Source organism: Echiichthys vipera (assembly GCF_963691815.1).
Source record: "Echiichthys vipera genome assembly, chromosome: 22".
In the NCBI taxonomy this organism is placed as follows: domain Eukaryota; kingdom Metazoa; phylum Chordata; class Actinopteri; order Perciformes; family Trachinidae; genus Echiichthys; species Echiichthys vipera.
Genome location: NC_139847.1, coordinates 19,233,108 through 19,254,448, shown reverse-complemented (window position 1 = coordinate 19,254,448; position 21,341 = coordinate 19,233,108). Strand labels below are relative to the sequence as shown.

Sequence of the window (21,341 nt, the reverse complement as noted above, 5' to 3'; positions counted from 1 at the left end):
AACAGCCCTGCCCTTCAAAAAGTCTGCGCACGCCACTGCTATGTTTCCACCCAGAGTTTTGTTTCCATCCTTTTAAAACACAGAAATGCTGAATACTGTGAATAATATAAATGTTCCTTACTGATTGCTGACTGATGAATTGTGCAGTTTCACACAGGTCAATTACTGTAGATAGTTTGAAATATGCGAGTTATTTATATCATTTGTGATTAGATGTTTTCTTTTTGTTTAACACAGTGTCTTTGAGATCTTTCTTTACTGTTTAAAAAAAAGTTGTGTGCAATATGTGTGAAACCACAGAGAAAATGTTCACATTTGGAAAAAAGAAGCCTTCTGCCGAGCTTACAAAGTGAAGAAGATTAAGTTGAATCTAGTTTCATTAAGCGTTTCTTAGCAATCGAGAAAAACTGTGAAGTATGGCTTTAATGTTGTTTGGTACATTCTTATGTTGTTTTTTTTATCCCTTACAGATAATCCATTAAACACATCTTAAAGATCCCTTTCAGACATGTTTTAGGACCTAAAAATTTTACTGTAGCTTACTTTAAATAATAAAAGTCCAATAAGTAGGCTAAATAAATACTTAAGGTACAGTTGGCCCTCTTTAGAATTCATCCCCTCCTTCTACCTCATTGGAAGAGCCAGAATCTATAAATATTCATATCATTATTACTCTAACTCAAACAGGTGAAATATGAAACATTCCAGGCCTGTGCACTTAAATTATATAGAGACAACACAACTGTTTTGTACCAGGCTGTAGACATTTTTATGTATATTTCTATTGTAAAGTTAGACATTTTAACATGCATAAACAAAAACATCTTCTTTATTCTGTACAGTGAAGCTCAAACACCACAGTGAATATTACATCAACACAACCATCAGAAACATGTTTTTGATGGGGCTTTAGTATAGTACAGACTGTTACTTTATCTGTTAATCCCATTGTAATGCCTGTATTACATCATTACTGATGAATGAATTAATGATTCATGATTAGTGTAATGTAAAGGTAAATTTATAAATCGTTTTCTGCTTTGTTCCGTTTTCAGGTTGGCAGCACTGTGTGTATTGTAGCCTACATGCAGTAGTGTGTGTTCTTTAACCCCTAACTGCTAGGGGCGCCGATCCAGTGGCAGCCCCCTCGCTCTGACATCTCTCCATGAATTGCTTGTATATAGGTCCTGTTTGTGTGTGTGTGTGTGTGTATTTCGGGCTTGTGTGTGTGTGTAATCTGAATAATAACAGAGTGAAAAAAGTTGAATTTCCCCTTGCGGAATTAATAAAGTAATAATTCTTCTTCTTCTTCTTCTTCTATTGGATGTTGAATTAAACAGGACACTTTGGCGTGTTTGGGGGCTCGTCAGTGGTCATTTTTCATTTGAGCCTCATGAGTTCTGTGATAGTGCTTAAAATAAAAGCAGCCACTTGCAGTGTTGTTTACATCTGCTTCTTCGTGTTTACAGTGCGTGGTTTCTCCAGAGATGCTTCAAGTCTGAAGAGAACTGTGTCAGCATGTGAGGAAAACTTCCCAACGGGTAACCTCGTTTTGTTCTCTTGTTTTTAACTGTTGGATGCATGCTGTTCAATTTGGTACCACAGTGCCGAGAGGATGAATCCTAATGACTTTGGTCAACTCCCATAGGACAAAACCTTTAAAACTAATGACATTCCCATCAGCCTCAGCTGTACTTATGTTTTTGTGCTTATTAGCAAATGTTAGAATGCTAACACGTAAACTTAGATGGTAAACATAAATACCACTAAATATCGGCATGTTAGCATTGTCATTTTGAGCATGTTAACATCATAGACTGTAGGCCTTTCAAAATATTAGATATAAAGATACACGGACACTGTCGCCTCACAGCAAGAGGGTTCCTGGTTCAAAACCCAGCTGAGCGCCTTCTGTGTGGAGTTTGCATGTTCTCCCCGTGTCTGCATGGGTTTTCTCCGGGTTCTCCGGTTTCCTCCCACAGTCCAAAGACATGCAGGTGTTAGGTTCATTGATGACTCTAAATTGCCCGTAGGTGTGAATGTGAGTGTGAATGGTCTCTCTCTGTTTGTCTCTATGTGCCCTGTGATAGACTGGCGTCCTGTCCAGGGTGGACCCCGCCTAACGCCCAGTGTCAGCTGGGATCGGCTCCAGCCACCAGCGACCCTGTTAGGGACAAGTGGTTGAAGATGGATGGATGGGCATCTGGATCGCGCCCTGGTGGCTGGCTACAGTATACAGTAGCTCATAAACCCCCTCCATGTTAGTGTATGAGACATGGGCCAAACTAAAAAATCTAATTTTTTTTCCCAAAGATGGTTTCTGGGATTTAAGCTAGTTCTTATCACAGATGTTTCTCAGTGTGGTTTTTATTATTTAATTATTATGACAGCTGTGATTGACTTGTGATTGGTCAAGTAGGTATATTGGTGTGATTGTGATACGCCTGATCCCCACTGTGCAGAAAGGTTGCAAAATTACGACATGACAGTGCCAGAATCTTTATATTTTGGCTATTTTTGCTTTACTTTTGTACAGTGGGAGAAAGTGGAGATGCATCGTCCATCTTTAGTCTATGCTTAGCATGCTGGCGTTAGCATTTAGCTCAAAGCACCACTTGAGTACAGCCTCACAGAGCTGCTAGCATAGCTGTAGACTCTTCATGGTGTCACTAAATATTGAACTTTTCACCTCGATCCCAGAACAAAGCCACTAAAGTCCCTCTGGTAGAGAAATTCATCATAAAATATTGGCTTTAGCACTGTCACTCTCGATGAGTCATAAGAGAACACATGACCTGTATAACTGACGACACGTCGGTGGAAAGTCATGTGGGAATATTTGAAGTGGTTTATACCTTGAACCTGAGAGTTCATCTGAAGTCACTCATTAATCTGTGAGTCACTCACTGTGTCACCATCCACTCAGATTCACTAGATGGGTTCATAGGGAGCTCAGGTGGAATGGTGTTATTGTTGAAATCTAACCCTAACATTCATCACTCTTACCACCATGGATAGGTTACTCAACTGGCCTACCGGGCACAGGCATAGGGGCCCATAAGGTAGAGGCCCATAAGGTCAGGGGCCCATAAGGTCAGGGGCCCTGACTCGTTACATTTTGCTGAAAAAAACACAAAATGATCACAAAGAGATGCTAAATGACCACAAGTACAACATATATACCAAATGACAGAGACATTTTTTTTTTAATTTAATCTTTATTGAACATGTTAAAAAAAAAATAATAATGATACAAACTAAATAAAGCAAATGGGCAGTAATAATGAGAGCAAAAAAAAGAAAAACAACAAATGGGATCCTCAGAATCCTAACCTCAAATAATATAGTTCATGTTCAGAAAGGAGAGAAAGACGTTTTCTTACTTTTCTGGTCCTACCCCCTCTTATTTTTTAGAATTATTTATAATTATTAATCATAAACAAAATGTAAAAAAATGACTATAGGGATGACAGAAAACCCACAAAGTGACCACAAAGAGATGCTTAATGAGCAAAAATAGACACAAAACAACCACACATAGACAAAGAAATGATGACAAAGACACGCAAAATGATTAAAAGTAGATGTAAAATTACCACAGAGAAACAAAATGATGACAGAAACATAAAATGTCTAAAAATAGATGAGAAAACCACAACAAAAAGATGCAAAATGACTAAAAAGAGATGCAAAACAATAACAGAGACAAACAAAACGGGCCCATTGACTCATCATCCATCCATGCATACCATATAACAAAAATCATCTGCGTGAAATGTGGTGCATACCATTGGTGTACTGTATATAGCTGAACTATTCCTGGTTTATTTAATGTGTAGCTGTTTTGTGCTTTCTGTCCTGAAACTCGTAGCAAAAATGAATATGCTATGGGGGCGGCAGTAGCTCAGTCTCAGGACTTAGCGGTTCCAGTCCCCCATACGTATGAAGTATGGACTGATAGCTGGAGAGGTGCCAGTTCATCTCCTGTGCACTGCCGAGGTGCCCTTTAGCAAGGCCCTAAACACCTAACTGCTTGGGATGCCTTTCCATGGGAAGCCCCGTTACTCTGATATCTCTTCATTAATGTATGTGTTTAGGAATATTTTGGTGTGTACTTCGGGCCTGTGTGTAGAACAACGGGAAGAAAAAATGAAATCTCCTCTTGATGGTCTAATAAAGTTAGATTTCTTTACTTGATTAATTGAACAATTTTTTAGCAGTTTTTCTAGCCTTTATTATATAGGACAGACAGGAAATGGGGTGAGAGAGAGAGGGGGAGACATGCATCAAAGGGCCGCAGGTCGAACCCGCATCCACTGCCTCGAGGACCTTCAGCCTCTTTACACGGGCAACTGTTCAAACCACAGCCACCGGAGAAATGAGACTATTTTGAACGTAAAAATCTATTCTACCAATACCTGAACGTCCTTTATTTATAAAAATGTACTTTTTTTGTCACACTGGATCACGGAGCTTGTTTTACTACACCAGTTAATGTTTTTACCACAGCAGCAGAAACTGCTTAGCTCATCCTTTTTTTTATTTTTCAGCAAACATTAACAAGAGAGGTAGTCTCATCTCGCTGAGGTTAGGGAAAAAGCAAATTACTCTTCTCATGAAGATGTGGGCTACTGCGGTTAACCCTTTTTACTGCCTGTGTACTGAGGTGGAAGTGAAGTTGTTTTGGTTCAGATTCAAATGGTCCAAAGTTACAAAGGTTACAAAAACTTTACACCTTTACATACGATGAGAACTTCTCATGCAATGCCAAACTGACCGGAGGACAAACGGTGCAAGAGGCACAGTGATGTACAGTACCTCAAACATACTCATAATAAATGAAGTAACCGGCTTCAAAAAGACGCAAAGACACATTTAGAGAGAAGATCTCAGGCATTAACATTGATATAGGTCTCCGAAATGTGGTTATTAAAGATGTGTGAGCAGGATATGTAGTGAGTGGAACATCTGACATTGTGATGGTGTGTTTTGTGTTCAGCTCTGCCAGTGCTGCTGGATGTGGTCAGGGGTCCTGAACGCCTTCCTGCAGATGAGGAGTCACAGGAAATGCTGAGAGGGAAACTACGCATTCTGCAAGCTGACAGCACCGAGGTCAACGCTCTGTTCATGGTACTGCTACACACATACACACACACACACACACACACACACACACACACACACACACACACACAAGCCTATATTCATCTCCTGGCATTTTAAACTGTACAAAAGTCCACTTCCGTCATAAATGATGAATAAACCAGATTGTAAAGTTTTATGTCAGAAATAGTCAAACTTTACAGTACAATCAAATAAGAAATGACACAGCCAGGCAGTTGGTTCAGTCGAGGGCAATCAGCATAGAATATTCAGACAGGGGGTACCCTTCAGCACCACTCAGTCCCCACATTATGTGCCTCTTGGAAAGCATCTGGGATTATATTCCATCAAACAGAGCAATTGTGAGACCAGAAAATAAAAGTAAGGCGGGATCTTCACGGATGACCCTCCTCAGTGGAACATGAACACCAACCATTTTTTCCATCTTGCAAAGTATAAGGGCGCACTCACACTGTCCATCCGTACTGTGTCCAAGTACGTTTCACGGCTAAAGTCTAGTTTGCCTAGGAGCGCGCTTGCCGTCCACGGCCCGTTTGAGAGAGGTGGGCTTTTGTAAAGCACGTTTGCACATGTACGAGGACAAGTGAGCGCATGTATACGAGCATGAGGCCTAGGGCGGTTCTGACGTCCATGCGTGATGCGGAGGTGGAGTGTTTACTGCAGATTTGGTCGTATAAAAATATTCAAAAACAGTCGACAAGACGCACAAAAAATCCGAGGTCTATGGAAAGACTTGTAAACAAAGCCACGCATCGCGATGACGTCATCAATGTGTGTGACGTGTTACGGCGTGATGACGTATAGGCAGCAAGAAGCATTCACCGAGGCCCAGGTAGTGTGAGTACAAACAGGCCTGGAGGGGGGGACAAGTACCCTAAAGCCTGGGGCACGGTACGGACGGACAGTGGGAGTGCGCCCTAAGTCTCTTTTTAGTCTGAGCATGAAGGTCAATCTCTCCATCTGGTAAGTTTCTTTTATGACCTCTCACCAGTTAGAGGTAGTGGGTGAGTCCGACTGCAGCCACTTATGGGTGATTGCTTTTTTTGCTGCTGCGGACTGAAGACACTTTTTCAAAACTCTTCACACAGTCTGCATCACCAATGTTAGTCTCAGCCAAACAGTTAATCTCCCCTCCAAAACTCACTCAAACTACCAAAACGCTTAATTTCTGTTTCTGTGTGAAGACCTTTGACGCTGTGACTTCAGTGCTGACCAGTGCACGTTGGCAACTGAAAAAAAGGGTTCATTGTTGAATGCTGGTTACACATCCATTAGTGCAAAGATGAGCTAAAGGACGAAATATTACGCAAATATTTGACAAATGATTACACAACTCCAAGGTGAGGCTTGAAACAAAATAGAGACTATACTCACACTATCAAATATACTGTATCTTTAAAAAGAGTTGGCCTGCACACAAGAAAAGTCCATATTGAAGTGATTTAATTTCAATTCTGTTTTATTTATAGTACCAAATCCTAAGAAATGTTATCTCAAGACACTCAGACCACACTCTGACTTCTTATGATTTAAAGAGACCCAACAATTCCTCCATGAGCAACTGCAAGTTGCAATATCTATAATAATAACAATAATAATATCTATGTACAGTATATATCCAGCAATCTTGTGCACAGTGGCAATTAAAACCTACCCTTTAACAGGCAGGAACGTCAAACATTCCGAGCTCTGGAGGACGGCCATCAGTCTTGAGCAGATATATGTATAAATATAATATATTAAATATTTTACTTTCCTCCTTTTTCTCTCAGGAGCTGTCTACTCATCTCATCTCCATCAACAGTGAAGAAAAAGTGATTTTTGTGACATTCAGAACATTTGAGGAAATATGGAAGTTCACCACATATTACACAATAGGTAGGTTTGGAACCCACTAAAGTTGTAATCACAAATATTAACTCACGGGGCGTTTGGCGGCACAGTAGTTAGAGCAGTCGCCCCATGCAAAGAGGCTGAAGGTCCTCGAGGCAGTGGCCACGGGTTCAACTCTGACCTGCGGCCCTTTGCTGCATGTCTCCCTCTTTCTCTATCACCCCATTTCTCATCAGTCCTCTATAAATTAAAGGTTTGAAAAACTGCAAGAAAAATCTTAAAAAAAAAAAATCAACTCATAAAAAAGAATTTAGAATATGAGTTGATTCATTGGTCACGTCACTCTTTCACTCTTGTCCTTGCCTCCCCTCCTCCAGGCCTCCTGGGTCGGTGCATGGAGAATCTGTTGTTAGACCAGAAGTTTTGGCTCGATTCTTTGGAGGAGGACGACACAATTGAGGTTTCCATTCAGGAGGAAACTCTTAGCCTGTTCTACAAAGGCATCCTCATGCAGGAAGGTATGAAGGAATTCAGTCCGTCAGTTTGAGCAGCTCTGCATTGTTCCTTTGCTTTTAATGTGGCTACAGCACAAAGTAGTAGAGGAAAGTGGTAAAATATCACTTTTTGTGTTTGGCTTGTTAACGTTAATTCAGTGTTCCATTCTCTGGCCTTCATCAGCAGATAGAACTGGCTCAGGTTTCCTCACTTAAGCAGGTAGATGCATACAGTATTTTGGAGATGGTAACCACTGTCCGTAATATTCTCCGTTAATAGTCCATACATACATAAAAAGTGGCTTATTTGATGAGTGCATTTGCCTAAAAAAAGCTTGGGATGATTTTACACCGGAATTACACTTAAAAGCCAAATAAGTATAGTCAGTTGACTTTTTGCACCAAGAAAGACCTCAAAACGAAGTATAATGAATAATACATGACATACTGACATTTCAACCGCACACACTGTCATTCTCTCTGTGTGTGTCCTCAGGTTCATGGTTTGCCAGCTGTAGTACCAACCAGATGTTTGACAGCTCCACCTCTGGAGGTGACCTGTACCTGGAACAAGGAGACATAGCCCAGTTTGAGCCTCCCTTCCTGGGCTCCGGGTGGACTGTCCTCTGCCTGGCTGATGGAGCCCGAGGCACCGCACCCAAACCTGCTCTTGAACCGGTCATCCCTTTTCATCAGTGAGTCACATCCACACAGGCTCAGTCACTGTGACCGGTCTAGATGCGCTGCGAGCATACAGTAGAAGATATGAGGCGCTCACATGACCCCGTCTGTCCACAGATGGTTTCTCAAATCCTGTGCTGAGAGCATTTTAGTTGGTGATGGGAAAGCCGCCTGTGACTTCCCTCTGCAGTTTGGTAAGTGCAGTACACCCTATGGGGATAGTTGCATCCAGAAACATATAAAAAGAGTATAAATTCTGACTTTACATATTCATCTTTCTGTTGAGGAATTGTATTTAAATTGACACTTTAACTTAATTTAGTGCTTACACATGAACTCAATCTTCAACTTCATTGAGCACTATTTTAACTGCCATTTCAACATCTGTCTGAAAAAAATGTTTGACTGCAAAAGGTCAGCAGTCACACGCACAATTGTCTTCAGGAAATGTTGCCTTTTTGACACTTACTCCACAACTGACTCCACATTTACACTATTTTCAACATTCACTTTTCATTTAACAATTCAACTGCTTTCAGTTTTATGTTACTCTTTCGCAGTAGCCCACTGTAACAGCCTAACAATTTTCAGCATTTACACATCAATTCACAGTTGTTGGGTATTTTAACTGAGAAGTTACCTGCTTTCAGTAATTCAAATCCAACCCCTTTTATTGCATACACTTCAACTGACACTTCTCAGATCTTCTCCTTTGAGTTGAAAATAAACGTAAGCAGCTCTTCTTATAGTAGTCTTTATAAAACGACACTCATGAGTTTCTGAAGAAGTTTCAGTATGTGTGACTCCGGCCGTCCGCATTTTGGCAGTGCTGACCGAGGCGGGCCGAATGATGCCGAAAGTCAATCCTCGCTACCTGTGACAGCAGCCACCGGTCACTTTAAGCAGCCACACCCTTAATTATGCAGACCTTTAAACCTAAACATAATTTAAACAGGTGACTTATATACAAATTCACCCCTGTACAGTTGTCATGAGCAGTGAAATTAATCATAGAGCTCAAAACTGACTTTGTACCAGGCTGTAAACATGTTTATTCCTGTTGTAAAGTTGGGCATTTTCAAGGAGGTCTATATGGATTGACTCGCTTATGGAGCATCAAGTGGCCATTTGAGGAACTGCAGTTTTTGGCACTTTTTTACTTTTACTTTACTTTACTTTACTTTATTGATATTATTAGGGGGGACATTTGTTTGTCCCAGCACCACATAACAATACAAATAAACACAATATATATAAATCAGACAGGATAAATACTCTAGGCCAGGGGAAGGCCATTCCGGTCCTGGAGAGCCACTGTCCTGCATGTTTTAGGTTTCTCCCTACCCTACACATCTGAGTCTAACAATAATCAAACTGTGACAAGCATCAGCTGCTTGATAACGAGCAGAGCATTAGAATCAGGTGTGTTAGAGCAGAGAGAAACCTAAAACATGCAGGACTTGCCTACCCCTGCTCTAGGCACACACATAACATTCATTTGTTAAAAATTTCGTCAGCTGGAAATCACAGGTCTGGAGGCTACATGTGTGTTATAAAGCCTGATGGCCTCAGACAGAAAGGACGCGCTGTAACGCTCCCATATGCATCTAGGCTGCCGGAGTCTTCGGCTGTGGCAGCTCCTAAGGCCGTCCAGGGTGCTGTGGAGGGGATGGGAGACATTGTCTATGATGGATTTGATCTTCCCCAGCATTCTGTGTCTCACCACCTCTTCCAGTGGAGCCAGCTTGGTCCCCACAACTGATCCAGCCATTTTTATGAGTTTGTTGATTTTGTTAGAGTCCTTCACCTTTAGTCCCGCACCCAAGCACACTGCTGCGAAGAAGATGGTGCTTGCCACTCCAGACTGGTAGAACATTTGGAGTTAAAAGACCTGAGTTTGCAGAGGACGTAAAGCCTGCTCATGCATTTTTGTACAGTAACTTAGTGTGTAGAGACCACTGCAGCCTTCAGTCAAGGTTCACACAGAGGTACTTGTATGAGGTCACCTGCTCCACATCTGTTCCTGAGATGGAGATCGGCAGTGGTGATGTGTTAGTGCGGCTGAGGTTAACCACCATCTCAATGTTCAGCTGTAGGTGGTTCTCCCCACACCACCTCACAAAGTCAACCACCAGGTCCCCGTACTCCTCCTGCTGTTACACATTTTAACTGGAATTTCTTTTAGGACCTCTGCTTCAACTCAAACATCGAGCCTGCTTCATCACGTACACTTATGATTTTAACTCTTTTCAGTGCTTTAACTTCAACTGATACTATTTAAGCGCTGAATCTTTAAAGGAGCAGTGTGTAGGGTTGCGCGCCATCCAGTGGTGAGTTAGAGACTACACCCAACTGAATACCCCTCCCCTCATCCTTCCCTTCCAAGTGTGTAGTAGAAGCTTTGGTGGCCTTAGGGTACGGTCATGTTGCCAATTCTCTTTTTAATTTTTTTTTGCCAATGAGGATTGGCGTGGCATAAGTATGATCTTGCATTATGAACAAAAGTGCAGTGCAGGCTTTCAAATGCGTCTCTCTGAGTCCCTTCTTCAGTCTTCCACAGTCACACTGGCTCTGAGCAAAAAACACGTTTAGCCTTACTGGTACCATGTAGGGCTTTATGTCCCTCTCTGCCGTTCATAGTTTTTCATAGACCGGAAGGACATAGAAGCCTCCATGGAGCTTAACTGTCCTATGGAAATACAGAAAAGAAATTATTTGCAGAGGTAAATTTACAACAAAGAGGACTTATTTATGAACGAAGACTTTGATTTAAGGTAATAAAGTACTTAAAACGCCACAGTGTCCCTTTAACCGAACTTCCACCTCTTTCACCATTTCCATTTTGCAGTACCTGCCATTTCAACTTCTCTCAGTAACTGTCTTTCAATTCTTACTTCAACAAAAACTTATATACAGTATATATTATATTGTGTGCAGATGTGTGGAGAGTTGTTTATATTCGTTCCACACATGTAAACAGAGTTTACCAATTAAAACTCCAGGCGTAGGGATTTTTTTAGGGTCAAGTACACAAGAAAATGTCACCCAGAGTGAAAAATAATGTAAAATAAAAATAACAATAGAAAATAGTGAATAGGTTTTAATCTGTTACTATATTACTTGGAATTATCATTACCTAATTATGATTGCAATGATAGTGAATGTATGAGTATCAATGGAAACGTTTAAAGGCAGTGCTCTAACTTAAAAGATGAAATTAAAAAGCTCCAGTTAAAAGTGCTAGCTGAAACCATAATAAAAATGAAAGTATGAAGATTTTACAATATTTCATGGTCAACGTGAACCAAAGTGCATTAAAAACCTAACTGAAAGTTGTTGGCTATCTAGTCTCATTTTGTCTCCCTCTTTTGTTCAGCCAGAGGAACCTGTCAGGCCACAGTGGAGTACGACGCTGAGGGCCCAGATGAGCTGAGCGTGGCACCCGGTGATCGCATCATCATAGTGGGACTTCTGGTGTCTTGTTTTGATTGGTTCACAGGGAGGAAAGAGGCGACAGGAGAAGTGGGCCTGGTCAAGACAAGCCTGGTGAAACCGTCCACTGACATTGACGAGTGAGTGCATCACCAATATCACTGTGCCATTTAAAACAAAACGCATAAAATGATTTTACATTAGAGAGTGTAAGACAAAACTGTATCTTATTTGATTCTTGTCACTCTTCCAGCTCAGATGATATTCTTTTGGACGGAGAGGAAGGGACATACTTCAGTCTGCAAGAGGACAAAGTCATAGAGGAAACAACGGCTTCTTTGAAGATGAAATCTCAAAATGATACTGTTCATATCTACAAACTGGGTGAGACAGGTCGTCTCACAAGTCACACTGATTTATACAGATGTGTTATATGCAAAAAAAATCCAAACCAAATGACAAAATATGTTGTAATTGTCTATAAAAACAACCAATATGAGCATATTCTGATCCGTTGCCTCAATTAGCAAGATGACATTGTATGTCAGTGCCTTACAAAACAGAGACAAAGATCCTCAGTGAAGCACTTTCTCAAGTTTTTCAAAACTACGTAGTTCAATGCAGCTACAATATCATCTTATATTGCATGATAACAAAAAACTGGTCTGCCATGTGTTAGGGAGAAATTTAGAAGACAAATGCCGGAGTCCCGTATGTCTGACACAGCAAGAGGAGATGTGCAAACATCTCATTGGCTATAATGCATAAACATGACAGTAAGGAAGTGAAGGTGAGCGTTATCGTTTAACCCTGCAGCTGTATCTTGCAGCCTGCAGGGAGTCAGGAAGGGAATCATGGCCTTGGGTGTTCCTCCAGGAATCTAGGGAAGATTAGAGAGAGTAAGACAGACCACAATTTGCGGGGGCATGGGGGAGATTACAGGATATTAGCTTGTGTATAATGTATTGTTAATCATATTTGATTTCCTGGCTGTGCATGCAGCCCCGCTCTAAAGGTGCACCATGCTATTTTCGATAACCTACTTTGCCAAGGCTTTTTCGAAGCGTCTGCGCCTGTGACAACACATCTCGGTTTAATTGTTGCCTTACAAACCAATCAGATAGACAATGATATGCTTTAATAACCAGTTGTTGAGCTTTTGGAGTGTTTTCTCATTCATTTTCTTTGTGTTCAACCTCAGATATGATCAGTTACCAAGATACTGAGAAAAAAACATGTAAGTATTACCACATACAATAAAAGTAACATATTTTTTTTTAATTTGTCAAAGTATCTAATCTTCTTTGTATTTCAACTAAATTTGTCCTCCCATTATTCTATTACAGTCAGCTCTTCCAGCAAAGTTGATACTCAGCAAACAGACCTAAAGAGAAAAATTCAGAGGATTCTTGATCAAGGAAAAGACTCATTGCCAGACTCCACAGTGACTGTGAACGGGACTCTAGAGGACACGGTCCTGGCTTCAGAAGCAAAAGATCCAAGCCTTCCCTGTTTCACTGTTCACCCAGTTGTAGAAGGAAACAACAACACAGAGAACTTCCTTCCCCTCTTCTCTTTTTTGGAGGGACAAGATTACAAAACTGAGTTTGGCACCCTGTATGGGCTTAGTCCTGAACTCCTCGCTTCCTCCACTTTTACTGGTCACTCGGATGAGGATGAGCTGATTGCCTTCCTGGGTGCTGCTAGGGAAACAGCCAGGAAGAAGCGACTCTCTTGGTCACAGACTCGTTTGTGCTTTCTGTTGGGTAAGCTCTGTGCTGCGAGGTCAAAGTTCAGCCAAGCCCGCGTTTACTTTGAGGAAGCCCTCAGTGTGCCACGAGACAACTTCACAGACCTCAGGCTGTTGGCCAGCATCTACTCCAAACTGGTTACCATATATCTTTTGCAGAAAAATACTGAAAGTTTCTTTGCACTGACAGAGCGACTTGTTGCCTTGCTATTGGGAATCCCAGACTGCCTGGAATGCTTAGAGGACAACTCTGCTCTTAAATACATCCTCAAGAAGGCTGTTCTCTCTCACAACCAAACGGCAGAGGCCTGGGCTTGTCATCTATTGGCAAAGTACCACTGGGCTCGTGCTGAGGGGGTGCGAGTTGTTCCTTATCTTGAGAGACTACTTGCTCTTTGTGCTGAAGCTCAAAGAACATGGGGCATCTCTCCCAGTCATGAATACCTCACCATGGGAAGGCTCTACAGCGAACTCCAACTTCCCCACCTCAGTGTCAGTTCAGCCAGGAGAGCTTCTCTGCAGCTTTCTGCTACACTGGGGGAGTGCCTTAGCAGCATGGCTCTAGTTTTGGACAATGTCAACAGACTGTTTGGGATCACAGAACAGGAAGCCTCCATCCCACCTCAAGTGGCTCCATATTTATACCAAGCCCTCTCTTTTAACAAAGTCCAAGGAGGAGGAAGTGATCAATACCACGTTTTGAGCCACCAGCTTACTGTTTGTCTCTGCCAACTCTTTTGCAAGCACAGAATGGTTGGACACGCTATCAGCCATATGTATACTCTCATCAACAACAATCCACCCTCACAGCGACTCCCCATCTCTGTCCCAGAAAGAAACAGTGCTCTCATCTGGCTGGCATGGCTTCACATTGACAATCATCAACCAGATGTTGCTTTGGATATCCTGGACTGTGTCCTAGCGTCCATGCCAGAACACTGCACTACCCCTCTAGAAGGTCTGTGGGTTTCTATGGCTTAATGTGGTAAAATAACAAACAATCACAGAATTTTTGATCTGTCTGTTTGAAAAATGCCATTTTAGTGGCAGAATGTTCTGGAGATATGTGGCCTGTGAAAAATGGGTCCAATATTTACTTCAGTGATTATGGAGCTAAGGGAAAGGTCATAATCTGTGTTCATGTTCACTTCTCCCATTGGAATCAATACACTCAGGACCTGCTGCAAGTCTCCTAAAAAGGCTGGGCCGTGACGAAACACATTTGACACAGATACACAAAATTACTATGAGTTGCATGGAAATGGCTAGAAAGGATCCGTCCTTGTGTAAATATGATGTCATGTTCTTGATGTAGTTGGGATGAATTTGGATCCTTTCTAGTCATGGCCGAGTTTCACGTCTCATTTCTGGTTTCTGGTTGAAAAACAGTATTCTAACTCAAACAAATACATGATTGAAGCTTGTCTGTCATTTGCACCACCTGCCGCAAATTCACATCTACATTATTTGCATCTTTCCATTGAGTTTGTATGTATTTGTGCCACTCAATTCACAGGAAATGCACTTTAATGATTTGTGCCTCTGGGAATATTTTGACTGTATATGTGTTCCTATGTAATGTTTTCTACAGAACACAGTTGCACTTTGCCTGTGAAAGTTCTCATTTATCCAGGTCAGCGTTATCCCCAAAGCAATTTCAGTCAAAAGCAACAATAACCAAGTCCAGTTGCTTTTGACTGAAATTGCTTTGGGGATACAGTAGCACTTTGTTTGAACTGAAGAAATTGGCTTTTTAAAGATGTAAACATATGACTGATTATCAATGAAAATCAATAACTTATATCAGTTGAGAGGCAAAAACGGATTTAAAATCAGGCTATGTCGTAACAGACAAAATAAATGTGTTTAAATTTAATGCAAAGGTGTGGTCCTCAACATGCGTGGTGTGGCACTTCGATGCATGGGTGACCTCCGGAGGGCAGCAGAGAGCTACCAGGCTGCTGTGGACATCTGCCAAGAGTATGAGGACATGCCAAACTGGGCTGTAGCTCAGGCTAACCTTGGTAAGACAATGCTTCAGATGATCATCCTTCCAATGCACTTCAGTTCTGTGATATGACTGTGTGCTTCTTCATCCTCATAAAGGACTACTATGTCTGAATGCTGGAGCCAAAAGATTAGCGCAGAGACACCTGACTGAGGCTGTGCAGCTCTTCTCTGAACTGGATGAAGAAGGTCACGAGGCAAACTTCATCACAGTGCTGCTGGAGCTGGGACAGCACTATGTGAAGCAGCACCAGCTGGACTTTGGGAAAGGGTGCTATGAATGGGCTCTGCTGCTGGCTATCAATGCCAACCTGTTAGACTGTAAGCATGCAGGTCACACACTTACATTATGTGTTTTGTATTTTTGTGCTACTTGTTTAATTTTACTCTTTTCAATTAACTGAACTGGACTGTCCCTCATTACCAGGCCAACTCAATGCAACCAGACACCTGTGTCATCTGTATGGGTGTGAGAGTCCCGACCAGGCCCAGTGTATCATCTACAGCCAGCACCAGGTCCAGCTGCTGACACGCACAGGAGACAGAGGACAGGAGGGAGAGGCACTGGAGGCCATCAGCCAGCTTTACCTCACACTGGGTACAGAAAGGTGTGTGCGTGTGTATAAATAACATTTACTTATGCTCTTTTTTTCCCCTGTCAAAAATGTTTTTTTCAATAAAACAGCAAAACACATTTTTTGTTGGATTTATAGAGCAGGGTATACATAAGTACAAGCTCCAAAGCCACTTCTTTTTAGTGGACTTTGTGTATAGTTTCTTCCAAAGTGGGAGAACCATGAAATCACATGCATGTGAAATGAAATCACCTCAGCTGTTATTTCAAAGGTGTTAAAATATCTTGTATATATATCTTGATATATTTTCGGATGTTCATGCTAAACATGACCAATGTTTCAAATAATAACGTAAATGTGTTTATGGGTAATCAGTCTAACCCTCCATAAGCAGATCTGCTCAGGATACAGACTGCTGCCTCATATCAGGCAGTTTTTCTACTTTGGCAGTCTGACATAGAGCCTTCTCGGATTTCAGATTTAAATAAGGTCATCTGCTCCAGGAAAAGCACGCATGAAATACACCTACTTACAAATCTAGTAGAACGTGCTGCTGTTTACTACATGTAGCTACATGCTAACAGCAGATAAAACTGTCATATTTGTTGCGTGTGTTGTTCATTGTTCCCTAATTTCCTACCACAGTCCTGCTGAAATGTCCGGTTGTGTAGCGTTTGGTTTAGAAGTCTTTATTTGTGACTTTTGACAGTAGAAAATCCCACTATACACTTAGTTGCAGTCATTCTTTTGCAGTACTATGGAAATGTAATAGTGACCAAGACTAGTACAAAGAGGCTAATTCAGCAATCAAAGATGGCGGTGCTTTGGGGGTTTTACACATGCACAGTCAAATCTGTTCTGCAATTCACCTTTGGCTCAGCCTGCTAAGCCCCGTCCCCCTTAGTTACTGTTGCTAACACGGACAAGCTGCCGTAGCTGACTGCATGTTTACAATGGCAGCTGTAAGTGTCGAAACGATTTCTAAAGAGGCTTTTGACAACTTTTGGAGCCAACATGATTTAATATCGTCGAGGAGCCTTCAGAAAGGTCGACAGTATGCAATGGAGGGATATGTGCAATATTTTAAATAGGAAATGGATTAAAAAACTGAAATTAGAGGCACAGGTCTTCAGATCGCAAAGCAAGAGAGAGAAGCCTCACCTAACGTCCAACATCATTATTGAAGAAAACAACATTGAAGACCAGCAGCGTTCATGTACAGCAGGGTAATGTATTAAATTAATAAAGCATTTGTTAACTCAACAGTTGTGTCAAACTGGAGAAGCACTGACACGTAGGCAGATGTATTTGTTTACTGGCATAGCATTTCATGACAACTTTATAAGGTAACATCGTTTGACCATTTTTGCATCTTTAATCATGAGCAAAGCCCAGAAAACAAGTAAAGTGTCGCAGGCTCTAATGGTTGTCTATGGAGTTAGACACTGAGAATGTCCGAGTTTGGGCACTCTGGGCCGATGGTAGTTAAATGCTACTGGTCCGTAAACGTTCGGGGGCAGGGCTGAGTCAAAGGTGAATTGCCATGATGCTCAATAGGTGGCGCACTATCATAGAAAGAGAACAGCACTGCTCGAGCTCCACTGCGCATGTGTCATTCCCCCAAAGCACCGCCATCTTTGATTAGTATCCTTGCCTCTTTCCATAGCCTTGATAGCGACCAGGAAGTGCCTGACCAATCAGAGCAGACTAGGGTTTTCTGGAGGGGGGCATAAAAGAGAAAGACGCTGCAACAGAGCAACTCAGACAGAGGGTGAATACAGGTGCAGCAGCCATGAGCAGTATGCAAAAAATAAAGTGTTTTTGAACATTGACGCATGTAGACATGTTCTAGTAGAAACACAAAATACATGAACCTGATAAACAGTATACTGTAATTTTAATAATGAGTTTAAAGGACTAATCTTAAAGTTTTTGAATATTTTCAGGGCATACAGGGTGGCTCTCGACTACACCAAGAGCAGTCTGGGTATTTTCATTGACCTGGGCTGCAGGGAGAAGGAGGCGTATGGGTGGCTGCAAGCTGGGAAGATCTACCACCTGGTGGACCAGACTGAACTGGTGGACCTTTATGTTCAGGTCTGAGAGCAGCTGTGTAAACATCACAACTATGTTATGTCTGTCAGTGTCAATGTACTGTAAACATATAACCTATCCCTTTTCTGATAGGCTTTTAATTTGAAAGTCATTGACTGTCACTAATGGCAGTTTATCAGTGACTTAAAAATAACTTAGCTTTCATGTCAGAACTAACTAACTTTAGTTAACAAGACACAGAGTGGTGAGTATGGCATGACTGAACTGTTGTTGGTCTGGTGAACAGTGTGATGAAATGTATGACCATGCGAGCCATGAACTAAAAAATATTTTTTATCAAAAGATGAACAGAGCACATATTTATGATCTAAATTTTGGGTGGCCATTGAACTTCTCAGTTGCCTTCAGTTTTTCGCTGCCTTTGTCAGGTAATTTAAAACTGTATTTCGTTGATGTCATTGTCAGGTGGCTCAGGATGTTGCTCTGAGTACAGGAAACACCAGGTTCATCCTGAAGCTTCTGGAAGCAGCAGGAGACATATTCTTTAACAGCAGCCAGGACAGGGACAAGGCTATCACCTTCTACAGGGTATGTTCTATATATAGATGATACTGTATATACAGTATATACGTATCTCACCTGTGTATTAATCTCAGTTAGATTTGAAGTGGATTCTTTAAACCTACTATAATATTCCATGTCTCTCTGTTTTCCACCATGTAGGACCGTGCTCTGCCTATCGCTGTGAAGAGCAGCAGTGTGCGTTCCAGGCTGAGGTTGTGTAATAAGCTGACTGAACTGATGCTCAGTCTCAAGCTGTATGGGGAAGCAGTGGAGTTTGCTCAGACTGCACTGGACATCAGTATCACTCTGGGTATGGAAAACCTTCAACACAAAGTTTTGAATTTTCTTTGCTAGTTTTGGGTTGTAATTATTGAGTGTATTTTGCCCTTTATTTAAAGCAAGACCCGATTAAAGAGCAATAGTGGCACTTTCAACTTGATTCCCATGTTTCTCTGTGGGGTGAACCTCTAAAAAAATCCCACATACCATAAATCACTAAAATCCACTAACAGTCCACAACAGTTAAGGTTTAAGGAATAAAGAACATACTGATGGTTTAGCTAATTATAGAGCGCTGCCAGTAGTGGAGTTTAAAATGTAAAGTTATCCTGCTGGTGGCACAAAAAGAAATAGAAAGGGTACAATCCCTTGGGAGGAGATGTGCTAAACAGATCGAATTACAATATATACTATAGATTAGATATTGCATGCAAAAGTAAAGATTCATCCACCGGGGACCATGAATGTGCCCTGCAAATTTCATTTAGTTTCTTTTGTGAAAGTATGAAACTTGCCACAACCATTAGAACCCTTCCTCTGGGAACCATATATATCAGTGTGACATGTCATGGTCATGGACATGGTACATGGTACATGGTAGTAGTTATTGGTATTTGTGGTATACAGGAGAACTGAACGTACAGATATCCTGACAGTTGGAAGTCATATGCTATAGCTGTATAACTGTTTTTACCTTTGTGTTTGGTCGTACATACAGGTGAGTGTCTGAATGAACGTGTGGCTTACCATCGTCTGGCATCTCTGTACCACTGTCTGGACCAGTATGAACTTGCTGAACACTATTACCTGAAAACCCTGACCCTCTGCCCAACACCTCTGTTGTTTGATGAGGAAACATTGTATTATGTTAGGGTGTACCAGACACTGGGGGACATCATATTCTATGACCTGAAGGTAAGGGATGGAATGACATTCGTACATGTAAATCTGAAGTGAGACAATAGGCAATTTAACCTTGTGAGTTCACACGGAACTCCATGGCTATGTTTAGGCACCAAAACCACTTAGTGAGGGTTAAGAAAAACGTATGAGTGGAGTTAAAGTGTAAGTCTGGCGAAAATGGACCCCACGGTCTTTTTCATCATGAAAATACATCAAATAAGCCATAGCAACATTTTTTTTTTGTTGATCAACCATGTGTAGAGAATGCCCGTTGAGACACTAACAGCCCCAAAGGGCTTATACCGATTAGCATGGGGCACTGCGCTGAACGCATCCAAAACTGCATTTTTAAACCACTAAGCACAAACAACGTAGTAAGCGAACCCGGAAATTATTATAACAATTTTCTCCTTGAACTGAACTCCAGTGCATTCAGTAATCGACTTGAAAACTTTATACATCTCTGTTATCATGAAACCCATGACACAACAAACACACAGCTCTGACCACTGCATCCTCCATCTTGTTGTTGTAGTTGTTCTAACCATTAATGTGACTAATTTCCACTGTTTTTAAGGGCCCTTTATTTTGCCGTTATCTCTACAGGACCCATTTGACGCTGCAGGTTACTACCACCTGGCTCTAGCTGCAGCCATGGATCTGGGTAACAAGAAGTCTCAGCTGCAGCTATGCACTCGCCTCGCCACCATCTACCACAACTTCCTAAAAGACCGGGAGCTCTCTCTCTTCTTTTACCAAAAGGCTAGAGCATTTGCTGCAGAGCTGAATGTGAGGAGGGTTAATATCTCACCCGATCAGCGGTATAGCAGCACCTCACAGTTCAAGACCACAGGACAATAGGAAAGACACTTTGGGAAGTCAAGAAAAACTAAACTTCTGCTAAAGCTTTTAGTAGATGGCTGGATGAATTTTCTTTTTTGGTACATAAAAATATGTTCATTGAGAAGCCTTATGAATGAAGTTGAAAAGACAACTTAACATTTTCACCTTTTACATTTCCAAGTGGTATTATTGTTGGTTCGGAACACACTGCTTTTGTTGACAATGCTCAACGGAGACACTGATAACATATTATCCATTCGTTGGATCTTTATTCTTTAAAGTGGCAATAGACAACTTTTCTGTTTAACTTATCATTATGAGGTAAAGCATGCATTTAGCATGGATAAACACTGCAACGCAATGTATACAATGTTATAGCTACAGAAAATGACACCACCAGTGTTTAGACTGGTTCCCCAGAAGTCTCGCTTTCATTATGTAATTCTGTTTGCCACCGGGTATGAGCTCCTGTCTGCCAATGGGTACTATCTCAGGGAATATGATGTCTGGCTTTACAGCACAAAGGAAGAGGATAACATGAAGGTTTCATAGTTCGAACCAAGACTGCAAACTCTTAATTTCCTCCAACATTATCGGGAGCAGGACATTAGTTTCACTACTTCCATTCTTACCTTTCACAATAATAGCCCTGGATACACTTCATCACTCCTTACCAAAGAGCATTAAGCCAAGGGTCAACTCATCGAGCTCAATCAGGTAGCGTAAATGTTGGACGGTCGAACAGCCAAAGTAACTGTGACCCTAACGTTACTCGGCATGAGAAAAAGAGCCTTGCAAAGG

The 21,341-nt window shown here is 41.5% G+C and overlaps 1 protein-coding gene across 1 annotated transcript in view; it reads left to right on the top strand.

Annotated features, from left to right (window-relative positions):
• sh3tc1 (SH3 domain and tetratricopeptide repeats 1) overlaps window positions 1-20,558 on the top strand; it is a gene marked incomplete at both ends in the record, with an annotated part of 108,780 nt that extends 88,222 nt beyond the window's left edge. Inside the window, 17 exons of the mRNA XM_083937289.1 lie at window positions 1,470-1,541; window positions 5,000-5,130; window positions 6,897-7,002; window positions 7,335-7,475; window positions 7,948-8,146; window positions 8,250-8,326; window positions 11,509-11,704; window positions 11,818-11,948; window positions 12,911-14,272; window positions 15,198-15,338; window positions 15,421-15,642; window positions 15,749-15,929; window positions 17,843-17,993; window positions 18,417-18,539; window positions 18,675-18,825; window positions 19,513-19,709; window positions 20,304-20,558. Of these exons, the coding sequence (XP_083793415.1) occupies window positions 1,470-1,541; window positions 5,000-5,130; window positions 6,897-7,002; window positions 7,335-7,475; window positions 7,948-8,146; window positions 8,250-8,326; window positions 11,509-11,704; window positions 11,818-11,948; window positions 12,911-14,272; window positions 15,198-15,338; window positions 15,421-15,642; window positions 15,749-15,929; window positions 17,843-17,993; window positions 18,417-18,539; window positions 18,675-18,825; window positions 19,513-19,709; window positions 20,304-20,558 (3,836 nt within the window). The remainder of the gene's footprint in view (window positions 1-1,469; window positions 1,542-4,999; window positions 5,131-6,896; window positions 7,003-7,334; window positions 7,476-7,947; window positions 8,147-8,249; window positions 8,327-11,508; window positions 11,705-11,817; window positions 11,949-12,910; window positions 14,273-15,197; window positions 15,339-15,420; window positions 15,643-15,748; window positions 15,930-17,842; window positions 17,994-18,416; window positions 18,540-18,674; window positions 18,826-19,512; window positions 19,710-20,303) is intronic.
• Window positions 20,559-21,341: the final 783 nt, after the last annotated feature.